This window comes from Anoplolepis gracilipes, chromosome 1 (genome assembly GCF_047496725.1).
Source record: "Anoplolepis gracilipes chromosome 1, ASM4749672v1, whole genome shotgun sequence".
NCBI classification, from domain to species: domain Eukaryota; kingdom Metazoa; phylum Arthropoda; class Insecta; order Hymenoptera; family Formicidae; genus Anoplolepis; species Anoplolepis gracilipes.
In genome coordinates, this window is record NC_132970.1 from 1,671,248 (window position 1) to 1,686,337 (window position 15,090).

The window sequence follows — 15,090 nt, forward strand, 5'->3', positions numbered from 1 at the left end:
ATCAATATATGTATATATATATATATATATATATATATATATATATATATATATATAAAATATTTTTTCCTTTTAGAATAACGAAGGTGAGCTTGTTAAAATTATAATAAACTAGTAATTTCCTTGCCATGAAATATCTTAAAGAATATTTATCATTTAATTATCATTTAATTATTCTCTCCCGTTTTCACCGGCACGTCACCACAAAATCCCCCCGTGACGGAACTAGTCGCACCACCACGTAAGTTCCCGAAACTGCTTCCACACAAGTGCGAAGTAGAAGAGAGACGGCAGGAAAGTGGTGGAAGTTGTCGAATATTACCACAGCGATGGGGAATGGTACCAGTCTAGTCGGCCGTTGATCACGGTACCGCGAGCTACCAGTTCTCTATCTCTCGTCGCATCTTTTCCGCGCTCAGTGTTCTGCGGGTTCTCCAGTCGAGCAATTATCTTTCGAAGGATACGGGGTGACCATCCTTGAAAGGTGAGTTTTTTCAACTTGAGTTGATACCACCTACCTGAGAGAAACCAATATAATTTTGACCGTTCGATATTTCAATGCTGTAGAAAATAGTATTCCTTTATATTTTGCAACAACAAAACTTGAAAATTATTGATGCGCGTAAGTATTTTTATGAATATCATTCGCATTAATTAATATCAAAACAGATTAATTAGTCTATTAATTTTATTTTCTAATACAATCACATTCAGAAAAAGATATAGAGAACTCGTGAATTTCAATTAATATCTGGAAGAGAGAAAAATTCTTCATGATAAGAAATTAAATTTATCCGAGTAAATAAAATTTAATTTTTGACGGTATAATTATTTAATTAGTTTAATTGTATAATTATTTTTGTATAATATACATTTTGCGAGAAATACAAAAATTTCTGTCAGTCAGTGAGTCAGTGGCGAACGTCAACTGAAGAAAGGAACGTGGTATTCCTATTTGTTTTATTATTACGATACGTGTATTGTATAGATATTAAACAAACTTAATATTGATAAATTAATGATATTTATATAATAAAATAAATGTATATTTAAATTAACTTATTAATTAATTAATAACGTTTTTTTGCATTTTTTTTGTATTTTATGTATATTGTACGCTCGAGATATGTTGTGATATTATAAAATGGGTGACCTAACGTATTTTAATTAATTATAAAATCCTTTCGCAAATAAATGCAGTTACCACGCAGTTGTAAGTTGTGTAGATTAATTTACTAGCATATACCTTGGCATTAAGCGATCGATCTACCTTTCCCTTGAAACATTACAACCGTCATATTACATACGGTGTCTCTTCCTCTCGTCGAGCATGTAATATAACTTGTCTCTCAAGTTTATCGGCAGGATATGACGACCACAGGAGTCTTGAAAGATAAACAACATTTTTAAAGATTATATCGAGAAATTACAAGAAAGATATACGCGCACTAGTAATAATACTGACAGTAAGTACTCTATTGAAATATTTTTCTTTAAATAATAAATTAAACATGTCTCTTTTACATTTCTGTCTATTGGTATAACATTTAAATTTTCTTATAATATTCAAGTATGTGATTAGTAAGAAAACATTGTAAAAAAAGTTATAACTGCGTATGTCGTAACATATATAAATGTGGAAATGATAAATTATCCAATGAAAGGAATAAAGCTCTTTACAGAAAAAAAACATTCCACGAAACACAATGGTTTAAAACATTACAATAAAGTCTTACAATGACATTCATTAAAAAGCAATCAAGCAGGTATATATGTAGAAGAAAATAGTCTTTTGTTTTATATTGAATAGTAGTGAAATTTGTCGGTTTATTTCAAAAATAAGTATGCTTATAATTATGTAAAAAATTAAGATTATTCCAAAAATAAAGAGAGAGAGAGAGAGAGAGAGAGAGAGAGTCAAACATTTCAATTGAGATCATTGTAATCATATTGCACAATGTCATACTTAAGAATTTATTATAACATCGAGGATATCCGTCAAAATGTGAAATACTCGTATGTGATATACGTATGTACGTACAATACAAATGAAAATAACAAAATAGAAGAAACTGACGCGGAAAGGTATGTTGGGAAACATGTAACGTGGCGTGTAATATCTACATTTTCGCGCTCGAGAATCGAAAAGCATGCCGACGAATCGAGCAATTTTGCGGGGAACGATATTTTGCGGTGATATTACGTTATTAACTAGCGGTAAGTTTTTTTCGCGTTACATAAATTTCGATTAACACCCTCATGTATACTATATAACATTTCCGTGCAAACAATCATTACAGCGATCGAGCTGTAAACTGTTACAAGGCTTACGTGATTCACATGATTTACATGGCACGATATACGTTGCGTGTAACACATCAAGTGATAATAATTAAAAATGTAAAATGTCATCTAACATACACGCGAGACCTCATTAGAACATAATCTCACATAATAACAGAAAATTCCAGCGTACAAATTATAAATGTAACCTTACAACTGTAGAGATTGCTCGTATCAATTTTGAAGATGACAATTTTCGAAACCCTTTAATAAACCGATAAAAGTCCTCAAAATTAGATCAAGATTCGATAAAAAAAGATAAAGAGAGAGGAAAAAAACTTGTTTCGTTATTATACATTTGAAAATGCGATAATTCGCGTATAAAATGAGAAACGAGATGTGTGTTTTAAAATTGCTAGAATTACAACGAATGAGCAGTTTTTCAGAAATCAACGCACGCATGATGATAAAATTGCGCAAAATTATATTTCCATTAGTCCAGATAATTGAACATCGTTTTCCATGCAATTTTCCATTTCGGGCAAAAAATACCCAACAAACTAGGACGCCGTCCGAATTAATTGAGAGATGTATCAACGTCTCGTGTCGCGTATGTAATAAATAAAAATCTGATCGTGTATCTTGTTGAAAAATTTATAACATTACAAAATTATACTGGGATCCTTTGGAAAAGGAGAGAAGCTTTATACAAAAACATGTATAGGAAATTTATATATGTATATGTATAAATTCACTGACGTCGACTCTTTATTTTTTAATATTCTGATTTCTCTCACTGTAAAGAGCGTAAAGTCTTCCTCTTTCCGGACTTTGATCGTCAAACTTTGTTTATTACATTCAGCTACTGCGGCTGGTATATTACGATACTTTAGTAATTTAGTATAATCACAGAAGCGCGAATATTCGCCGGCGGCTATAAATTTCTCGCGAATGTGTACGCTCCTTCAGTCTCAACACCGTTACGTTCACTGACCGAGAACCGGCATGTCTCGCCATCGATTACGAAAGTCATGCTATTTTACACCTTCTTTTTCTCTGTTTCATTACCTCCTCATCGTATTATGTCATGTAAAGATACATCACTTTGGATCTAGTTTCAAATAAAGATTGTTCATTAAAAAGTCGATTAATTTGTTGCAAAGTCGAGAATAAAAGAGAAGCATAAGTGAAAATTTATTAATATATATATTTTATTTTCTTCCTTGAAGAAAATATAAATTTATAACTCATGCATTAAAAAGAACGTAAGTGTATTTTTAAAATGTAACAAATATGTCATTTTTGCTGCATAGCAAAATGCTCGCATGTAATAAATGTTATCGTGACTATTAAAGGAGAAATATTTACAGTACTATCGCTCTTCCTAAACTCTTTCTTTACGCAAAAAAAATCTCTCATCTTTTCTTCGCCGAAAATTAGAGCATCCGCGTGCATCCGTACATCGTCACGCTTCATTCTCGCAGATATTCGGCGCGTTACGCCTCACGCAATTATGCATCCGACTGTGAGAAATGTCGGAAGAGGAAACAAAAGCGGTGTAAAAAAGTTTCACCGGCACACACGCACAAACGCATATATTGTACATACATACAGAGCGTGTAAGGGACGTTGCGTTATAGAAAGCACGTGCATCGTAAGGACGTGCCTCCCATCGTTTTGAATCGCGCCGACGGAGCTGAATGAATTTACAACTGGACATACTCTATTACGGGACCATTACATGTTCGTTACGACGACGACGACGACGACGACGACGACGACGACGACGACGAGAACAACCGGGTACTCTCACTCTCGTTCAGGCATCTTTCTCATTTCGGAGCGAAGCTTGCTTCATAGTCGGTCGGATCTAAGATAAACGTTGTCGGCGAAGCGGATGCACCGGTGCATGACCGATCGAGAAACATTGTTTACATGCTTTAACTTCTTCTGAATGAAATATTACTCTTGTTACATATTCGAGTTAATAGCTGCGTATTAAAGCCGTTCAAAACATTGAAATTGCTAATAGAAATATGCCAATAATTTTTAACAATGAGTAATTATCGCTAATTGGAATAAAAATAATTATTTTAATTATCTAATAGAGGGCAGCCAAAAGTATCCACAAATAAAATATGCATTTGTGGGAATTAAAGTTTTAAATAATTTGATAAATATTTCTTTTCTTATCAAATCTTTCTCTTAATGTAATAAGAAAGAAAAAGTTTATTCGAAAGAAAATTGAATCTGCCGTCAAAATGATTCGTGTTATTTTATATCGAGAGTTGCGCAACAAAGTTGATTTCCCTACAAAATTGTCATTTGTGTAGAGGAAAAAACAATGAATGGTCTCTGTTCCAGATGAGTTGCAACTGTCCATTGACTCCGTCCGTAGGACCCACATTGGCCTCAACATGCGGCGGACCATCCTTTATGTTGTTTATGGGATTGCTCGAGGTCTTTTTACGAAGCCAGTGCGATCTGGAGGACCCGTGCAACAGACCTACAACGCGAAACAATGCCAATACGAGGTAAATAATGTAACTAACAAGAAGGTTAGCACGTGGACGAGGTGATTGTTGAATTCGGATAAATAGGTCACGGGTAAATGAGAAAGAGAATCGATCCGGCCCCGCCTTAAAACGATTTCTTTCGGCGATTGCGCGATAACGAGTGTACACAGTGTAGATATATATATATAACATAATAACGCATTGTATACTTACATATGCTAATGTAACATACATATATGTGGCAATTATACGCACGCTTTTTCAATAAAATTATTTTTATAAAAAATAACTCGTCTAAAATTAAATTTAAATTTTATCTAAATTTATATCTTCCGATCGTCGTCCGTTAAATAAGTTTGTGAATCAACTCGTTAAATTACGTGTATATCCGCTGTTGTCAATTTGCTCGCTGCCAGCGCGATTATCCGGATATCACGACGGATTTAGAAACTTGTAAGGTAGTGTTTCCTTATTTCGTATTGTCTAATTACTTCACCGAGGTCGAGAGAGATACGAGGCAAAGTTTCCTTATCTCGCGCAAATGTAAGGCTACGACGCATTGTGTACATTGAAGATAATAACATGTCATCTTTTACGATTGTGCGATTCTCCCGGGATCTCCCGACACTTATCGAAGGGAGAGATTTCTTCCGCGATGCGAACGAAGAGCAGCGCATCCGCGGGAAGCTCTCGTTACACGAGGAATCCTAAATACGGTCTGTACATATCTTATACTGTAAGTATAAGATTGTGTCGCGAGCACACACATGGTCGTTCACGTAATACCGTAGGAACCCGGAGCCTGGTGCTCCTCTCCTTTTCCTTTCCTCACTCGGAAATGAGCATCCATGCACGTCTCTATCCTGCGAAATCGTTGTATGTACGCACCTATGTACGTAATACCGCGGGCCATTGTTCCAATGCATCTCTTGTTGCGTCACATCTGTTCGTCGCATCGACGCGTATACCGCGTGCACTGACACGCGAAAGGAGCAACTCTTATACGGGAAACTTCGAAAACGTGCCGCTGTATTCTCTCTAATGAGAGAAAATATCAAAACGTAAAGATAAGACGTACAAGACATACGCGAGAGAAATAAAATTTAATCAACCTGCGTACTTTTTCATTCAAAGTACCTACCAACTTTTCTCTTCTCCTTTTCATCAATATATATATATATATATCAGAGTTGGGAAAGTTACTTTATAAAAATAACACCCTCGTTACCATTACCGTTCTTTTTTCCAAAAAGTAACTCGTTACCGTTACTGTTACTCAAAAAGTAACGAATCATTACAATTTCTGTTACTTTTTTTTATACAATACAAACTGTACATAAAAATTTTTTTTAATGTAAAATCAAATTTTTACACTAAACACTAAAAATTTTTAAACATTATTTTATATTAAAGTAATCAAAATGATATAATTTTTTGATAGTGATATCGCTATTGATATAAAATATAAAGTGTGTAATAAAATTTTGATAATAATAAATTATTTTAAATAAGAAAAACTTTTGAGAAAAAGTATAAACAAGCTCTCTTAAACACGTTTAGATTCTGTAAATGTAAATAAAATAATTTTCTTATTGTTAGTTTACTTTCAATAGACTTGTAAATATGGTTAAAATCGCTTTCCTCGCGTCTCTTTAATTTTTTTTTTATTTTAAAATTCTAACACGATACGATAATTTTCATAACATCGAATTCTTGACTAATCATTGAATTATCTGTCTACTTAAATGTTTTTTTACAAAGTAAAAAGAGATGTCAGCAGTTTCTATGTGATACTGCGTTTCAATATTTTTATCAATCTTTTTCATTTCACGCATATATGCACACGTATCTATACTATACCTATATACAGTTACATGTACCATATAAAATGCGCGCATATGCATGAAACGAAAAATATCTATGTTTTTTTCTTTGAAAATTGCATTCGAAAAAAGTATAGTATATTCAAGTATATTTGAAAAAAACCAGACTGCACAGAAAGATCGAAAGACATCTTAAAGATATTTAAAAAATAATAGGACGTCTTTAAGTTGTTTTTTAAGCATTTTTTGTAAATATGTGCTGTCTGGAAAGTAACGATAAAAATGACTGTTAATTTTATTACTCGTTATCAAAGAATGTAACAAAGTTATTTTTTCCGTTACAAACAAAATTTGTAACACGTTACTACCCAACCATGATTTATATATATATATATATATATATATATATATATATACATATGTGTGTAAAATCTAACGGTATACATATCAAAGGTTAAAAAAAAAAATATATATATTTAACCTTTGATATGTATTTATACCTCGTTAGGTTCTCCATTTAAATGGATAAAAGTAAAAGTTTCTTTGAGTCATGTTTCGTCATTTAATATGTTTCGCATTTATTGTCGTATCGTGCGCAATAAACATATTAAATTGATCCATAAAACTGCAACAATTTTAACAAAAAAAAAGAGTGAAAAAAAGAATGGTAAGGTCTACGAGAACTCGTTTAGCGAAGATGAAAACAGGTTTGATTACGAGTTTTCAATTAAGCGCTCATGATTCTCAATCTATTTTTATATACGGTTACCACTAGCGATTAAACGGACTTGAATCACTTGACATTTTGATAAATATACATGTACATATGAGAAACACTGTTTATTCATACGTGCTCTTAAGCATCTTGTAATTCTTAAGAAAGTTAAGTTAAAGGTGGTAGCGATGTAAAAGACAAATTGACATTTTACTCACGTGTCTTACACGAAGGGATTTAATATATTTAGATATTTACATAAGTGAATATTTTTTCCAATAAAATCTATAATTAGAAAATCTCTGTTTGATAAAATAAACTAAGATAAAGTATAAAACATTTCATTTTTTATTAGAGACGCAAAAAATATTCGCTTATATTGACGAATAAAAAGTTTGAAACGAAAGAAAGAAAAAAAAAGGAAAAAAAAAGCTCGATATCTTTTAATAATCACTACCTTCGACTAATAACCACTACCAAATCTCTAGCAAGAGCATTCTTTGGCAGTAATCCGATATACGAAGCATAACGATAACGTGTAACGTGCACTCTGGTCGAGTACACATGCTTAACAATTATTACGAATTATCTCATCAACGTCAAACGTTGTTGCAATTACTGCTAGACCGATAATTAAACATGAATTTCTCGCGTTTCTCTTGACTGGATTATTCGTTGGCGATACGAAGGAGATTAATTTCTCTCCCGATTCCATAATTCCGCAATCTTCCGTACAAAAGGATTACTTTTCCTCGTAGCTATACGGTTTCTTTGAATATACTAGAGAGACGATTATATCTCGTCTTTTAAAAAATTCTTAATTTTGCAATTTACATAAGAAAGTTGTTTTAATTTGATCAAATTTGAAATTAAAATAAATGTGAAAAATAAGATTCTATTAATATTATTATTTTTCAATTTGCGGGAATACTTTTATCTTTTACCTTTTGTAATTTAAAAAATACACTTGGTTATAGGGGAAAATCGACTTTCCGAATTATTCAAAGCTGTACATACATACATATATCAGCTGACGAGAAAAGAGTAATAGAGCGTTAAGACGTTCCGTAGAATTCTATACGTCGGTCTACCGAGTTCCGCTCGTAAAAGTATGTCATTGTCCCGCGCACATGTGTATGTATATACGCGGATATGGGCACGTCGTGGCATTCAGAGCTGAGAAAACATATACGCGATCGGGTCCCGCGAGCAACCTCCTGAGAAACCCGCCTTTCGCCCGAGATGCCGACAAAGGCTAGAAGCTAAAAGGGAAAGGGTGCACTGTCTCCCAAGGCACAAAGCCTCGATGGGATGTAGAATCAATCAAATTTGCCAACGTCGATGATGTAACATATTCATTAGCTCGTCAAAGTAAAAAAAAAAAAATATTTATCAACTTTATTAAGCACCAAGATATATATACATACATATGTATATGCGTATGGCTCATTAAATTATTAATTACATTAAGTAAATTATTAATTTTGTGGCACGCTTAATGAAGAGGAGAAAGAAATTTATTACAGAGAAAATAATTTAATTTATTAATGGTAATCTAACTTGCTAGAATGGTTCATTAATCTCGATGACAAATTTGTTCCGTTTGCATATGTTTTAAAGGGATGTGGCGGATGCGTATATATACGAGAAAAGCCAAGGGATGCATTTAAATGCTCATTACGCCACAGGATGGTAATGCTTGCTGCCCCTCTAACCCGGTTTCTAATTTGTATACGGTAAAAGGATCGCTTAATAACACGACTCCGCTAATTAACATGTCTTTCGTAAACGTGCATGCGCTGCAAAATCGCGTCGGAAATTTGAGTAATCTTCCGCGACACGACAATCTTGCTTTCGAAACGTCAGGTGAGGCACCGCGACATTTCGCGAAATCTGCAAAAATTGCGTATTTTTCGAAACCTTGTCATTTTATCTGTCTCGACGGATATTCTGTCAATACTATCTCGATTAACGACAGATTAAGTGATATTAGACGAATTGGAATATTAATGATGCTCGTTTCTCTTCTTCAAGATACGACTTTGTAGTGATCGGTGGCGGTAGCGCGGGGGCAACTGTTGCTGCGAGATTATCGGAGGAACCGAGATTTTCGGTGTTGCTGCTAGAAGCTGGATTGGACGAGCCGACGGGCACCCAGATACCCTCATTTTTCTTCAATTTCATCGGCAGCGATATTGATTGGCAATACTCTACCGAGAGCGAGGACGGAGCGTGCTTAAACAAGGATAACAGAAAATGTTATTGGCCGAGAGGAAAAGTACGTAGGATTAAACATTAATTTAAAATCGTTTAAGTACAATCCCTTTTCATATAGAGGAAAATAATGTTGAACAGAGAGATATTGCAGAAATAATATTGCAGAGAATTTGTCTTATTTATTAATAAACTTTTCTCATCTTTGTCATTCGAGATTTATATTAAAAACGCAAAATGTGAAACCACTTAGGTTCTCGGTGGAACCAGCGTTATGAACGGGATGACGTATATGAGAGGATCACGCAAGGATTACGATGATTGGGCCAGGCTCGGTAATGTCGGATGGTCTTATCGCGATGTCCTTCCGTATTTTATAAGAAGCGAAGATAATCAGCAAGTGAACAGCATGGATTATGGTTATCACGGCGTTGGCGGACCGCTCACGGTCATGCAATTCCCCTATCATCCGCCATTAAGTTACGCTCTTCTGGAGGCCGGAAAAGAATTAGGTACGTGTCTACTGCTTGTGTGGACACAATCAAGCAGTTTTATCAAGGATCTCGCTTCTATCTACAATAGAATACATATTTTACGGAATTATATTGCGATAAAATTATCTTTATATACGTCTTTACTTAAGGAAAAAATAAAATTTTTCTATTTCTTTAAATGTCATCTTTTTAAAGAGAAACCTAACTAAATATTTTTTTCAATGCAAATTCTCTCATCTACCTGCCAGGATACGACACGGTTGATCTGAACGGACGGACGCACACAGGATTCGCTATCGCGCAAACCACGTCGAGAAATGGCTCACGGCTTTCCACAGCGCGGGCTTTCCTGCGTCCTGCCCGGAATCGTCCGAATCTTCACATAATGCTCAACTCGACGGTAACGAGGATCCTCTTCGACGAGAACAACAGAGCGGTTGGGGTCGAATTCGTCCACGAAGGGAAGATGCAACGCGTCTCGGTGGCAAAGGAAGTGGTCGTGAGCGGAGGTAATTAATTCTCTGATTAATTAACAAACGTTGGTGGAACGTTTCTGTGTACTCAATTGGAAGGAAGTCTCTTTGGGACGTTCCTTGCTCGACTTATCCTAATTCCGGCACAAAGCCAGGGACGATCAAATACGTTTCTCTCCATTTTGAAGATTATATATAGAGATATAGAAATCCATCTTTGGAAACAGCACACGTGTCAGTATTAATTACTCGTCCTCTCGCAAATTATCTCCAATCGTAATTGCACCTTTGGTTTCTTTCGACGATAACGTTCTAATGTTAAAGAGATAAGAAATACGTACATATACAATGCGACACATGCCATCAAACTTTAGCCTTGCAAAATTAATAGATAATTAATTAAATCATAGAAAGTTAATTTTAAATTCTCTTATTCGCCAAATTAATTTAAATAAATTTTTAATTAGAAGAATGGATGGCGTTTAAGTTATTTTCTTACGTTTGCAACATTAGCAGCAACACATAAAAATAGATGATACATTATTAGATTAATATATTAAACAATTTTTGGAATCAATCAACACACCTCGTGTGTTTAGGTGCCGTTAATTCGCCGCAAATCCTTTTAAACAGTGGCATAGGACCACGAGAGGAACTGAACGCGGTGGGTATACCGGTTATTCGCGATCTTGCGGGCGTTGGGAAGAATCTTCACAATCACGTCGCCTACACGTTGACCTTCACCATCAACGATACCGACACCACTCCTCTCAATTGGGCGACCGCCATGGAATATCTACTCTTCAGAGACGGTCTGATGTCCGGTACAGGTAAGACTGTCCTATAAATATTTATTCGATCACGATGGGAAAATATAAAATAATATATATAAAAATAACTGTAACTCGCATAAATACATGTCAAGTATTTTCCCTTTGTATATATAATTGCCAACGGAACGCTAAATAGACACGACCAAGTAACTAATCGCGATCTCCATTTACAAAGCAACGACTGTGATTCTAGACTCGAGGGCTCGCGATCGTGTTAAAGTAATCCAACCCGCTTCTCCTGCTTCCTGCTCACCGTGTCGAAGATGTTGCGCATCTCGGAGCATGGTAATTCATGGGCTTCGTGCACGAGCAGTGAAAGTGTATTGCACAATGGTCACGCTCGCGTTTTACGTCGGCCCGCGATTACGTGACTTGTCCCGGTCGACAGGTCTATTTACCGTCGTCCGAATTAAAGCGCGGACCGATTTAAAGCCGGCCCATCGCCTCCCCTCGCGCGGCGATCGTGACTCTGCTCTTACGATCCATCAACGCGAATTATCCGACGATTTCTCGTGCCGCTATTTTGCATGCCTTCTATGTATAATACGTATCATTGACTACATTTGAATTAGCTCTCTCAGACATTGTTTTACGATTCAATTATAGGAAAGACAAAAGTAAAAATATTAGCAGTTATTTTGCCGAGCGTAATTACAAGGATCAGCTGTAATGTCTGATATTTGGGTGTATGTGTGTGTATCAATATCCTAGAAATTAATACTAACCGTCATTCGCAGTCATTACTATTATTTATACATTTACATTCTTATTTTAACTAAATTGCATATTGCGTGTGTTAGCAAGTAATAACAGTGAATGAAGTTCTACGAGCCATAGAGTAGACACTTGCTTTCGTGTTGGTCGATAAACAATAAGGAAAGGAAGTACACGCGAGAAAGTTTGCTCGAAACTGTCCGCCTTTTGTGCGTTCGTTTAATTAATACACTCAATTAGGCAACGTCAATCGCGCGGGGGGGAGGGGGAGGGGGGAGGGGGAGCGTCAAGTTTGCGTTCCATTCGCGTTAAACCTCCTTCGATCGTTAATAATCAAAGATAGGTATCGTTGCAAGTGAATTGCGAGCGTGCAAATAGTTTCGCTATAGCTACTCGGGAATTTGACCGGGTAAATTGTTTGGGAAATATATTCTTACAGATATTTTGCCGTATCCGCGTGTATCTAATAACGTGTATATCCCTTTCACGAGACTCGGCTCACAGCCTAGAGCGCTTTTTAAAGTATTCGGCACGATCGATAGCCCCGAGCCAAGTTAGTTCTTAACGAGCCTCCTTCGGGAAAGGGGGAGGGGGAGGGGAGGGGGGAGGGGGGAGGGGGAGGGCGGAATTCCTTCGTGTTAAAATCGTGTCCCTCACCCTTCTCGTTGACTCTCGCACGAAACGCCGCGGGGGAAACGTTGCATATAATGGCGTAGCTCTCTCGCTGAGTGCAGCCCGCAGCTACGCGATTCGAACGATTAAATTACGTAAAAGGTAACGGATTCGGATTAATATCAAGCGTTGCAGAAACAACCTTTGATCGCATCAATCGCTCAATTCGACATTTCTCAAACTGACGCCCGAAAGCGTGATTAATTAGAAATCCAGATTCTAATCGATAACTGAATGTCATTAGTGATTAACGAATCTACGAGAATTGTAAATTATTCGGATATTTATTCGTTTGTGAAAAAAATAATTGTAAAAGTATATCATATTTTTTAATACTATGATAATATTATTAATTTTAATATAATAATAGGAAAATTGTATAATAATAAAACGGAGCACGTGTATCATGACTTTGCGTTGATTTAGGCATATCGGAAGTGACAGCAATGGTAAACACCAAGTATGCAGATCCGAGGGATGATCATCCCGACGTTCAGCTAATCTTCGGCGGTTACTTAGCCGATTGCGCAGAGACTGGTATGGTGGGTGAGAAGAAGGGGTCGAACCGCAGCATCTACATCATCCCGACGATTCTGCATCCGAAGAGTCGCGGTTATCTGCGCTTGCGAAACAACGATCCTCTCTCGAAGCCGCTGATCTACCCCAAATATCTGACTCACGCCGATGACGCGGCTGCTCTTGTAGAAGCTATCAAGTTTAGCATCAGATTATCGGAGGCTCAAGCACTCAAGAGGTACTCTCTAACTTCCATTTTTTTTTTTTTTTTTTTTTTTTTTTTTTTTTTTTTTAACCAATTTCTAAACAAAAAAGTACAACAAATATTTTTAGCAGAAGCAACGTTATTTATGAATCTATGAAAAGTTCCAAGTAAAAGAGAGTAAAAATATATCTTTCGTCATATATTTTAATATACTACATTTTTATTTATACTTTTTAAAATATACGTACATATCTCTTTTAGAAAATAAAATTTTTCTTATTTTACGAGCAATAAGTTATTATTATCATTCATAAAGAAAAGTGTAGCTTAACAATTTTATTTTTTTTACATTGTGAATATATTTTATAAAATCCTTTTACAAATCCTATTACAAAAATCCTTTTCAGATACGGTTTCGAACTGGATCGAACTCCCGTGAAAAATTGTGAGCATCTTAAGTTTGGCTGCGACGCTTACTGGGAATGTGCGATTCGACATGACACTGCGCCTGAAAATCATCAAGCGGGATCCTGCAAGATGGGACCGCCGGACGATCCTCTCGCCGTGGTCGATAATCAATTGCGTGTCAGAGGAGTACGAGGGGTGAGGGTGGCTGATACGAGTATTATGCCGAAGGTGACGTCCGGCAACACAAACGCGCCGGCGATTATGATCGGTATGTAACTCCCTTTTTCCTTTTCTTTCCTTTTCTTTTCTTTTTCTCTTTGTCCAGAATAAATCCAGAAATAAATAATATATGTTACAGGTGAAAGAGCGGCAGACTTTATCAAGAAAACGTGGATCGATTGATTTTATTTAATCGAACGATTCTTATGATTCTGCAAAATATCATGTTCCGACAATCATTAGACAATGCAGATAATTTAAAAAGATTATAAAAAAGTTTAAGAAACGTCTCAACTTTTTAGATATTTTTATTTTCTTTTGAATTTTTGTATTCTTCGAATTTTATAGATGAAAGACACATACGCTTCAAAGATTCATTCAAACAAGACTCACATATTTTTCAGACAATCTTGTGAAATTTTAATAATTGATTAATTACTTTTAATTAGAATCTTGGAGTATTACTTAATAGCGTACATATTTGTAAGTTATATGTTAAACAATGTCTGCCAGAAAAATAATTTTTTTACTATGAAATTATTTCGTCGATGAGAAAAATAGTGTTTTTCTAGCTTTTTCCTAGTTATATGACACGATTAGATTTTGTAAGATTTTATCCTATTTTTGACAAGGATTTGATTCTACGCTCATTTGGTATCCCCTATGTTTAAGTTTGTTTTGTGGTAAGTTTTTTACCGGAGACTATGTGTATCTTCGTACCAAATAGATTCATTAATCGCGATAACTTTTAATAAGCCGACCATTTCGATTGCAAATTTCCTCTGCATTTCCACCGACAATAAATAGAATAAGTGACCTCGTAACTGTAAATAGTACATTGCCGCAGTGTATTCTTCTACGAATCACTCCGTAATATGTATAACGTACAAATAAAGAGTATATTTTATCGCGAAATTATTTTATCTCATGTCTTTCGAGGTGTGTCGTTGGCTTAAGATACGACCTAAAGTGTTTTCCTTTATCGAATAAAAATTTCCAACTTTA

The 15,090-nt window shown here is 35.5% G+C and overlaps 1 protein-coding gene across 1 annotated transcript; it reads left to right on the top strand.

Annotated features, from left to right (window-relative positions):
* The first annotated feature begins 330 nt into the window (after positions 1–330).
* On the top strand, positions 331–15,077 carry LOC140666247 (glucose dehydrogenase [FAD, quinone]). The gene is made up of 9 exons (XM_072893215.1): positions 331–484; positions 4,648–4,817; positions 9,372–9,615; positions 9,805–10,063; positions 10,294–10,554; positions 11,118–11,348; positions 13,164–13,491; positions 13,866–14,134; positions 14,225–15,077. Exons 2-9 carry the CDS (start codon positions 4,648–4,650, stop codon positions 14,266–14,268), a joined length of 1,806 nt encoding a protein of 601 aa, XP_072749316.1. The 5' UTR covers positions 331–484; the 3' UTR covers positions 14,269–15,077.
* The last annotated feature ends 13 nt before the right edge of the window (positions 15,078–15,090 follow it).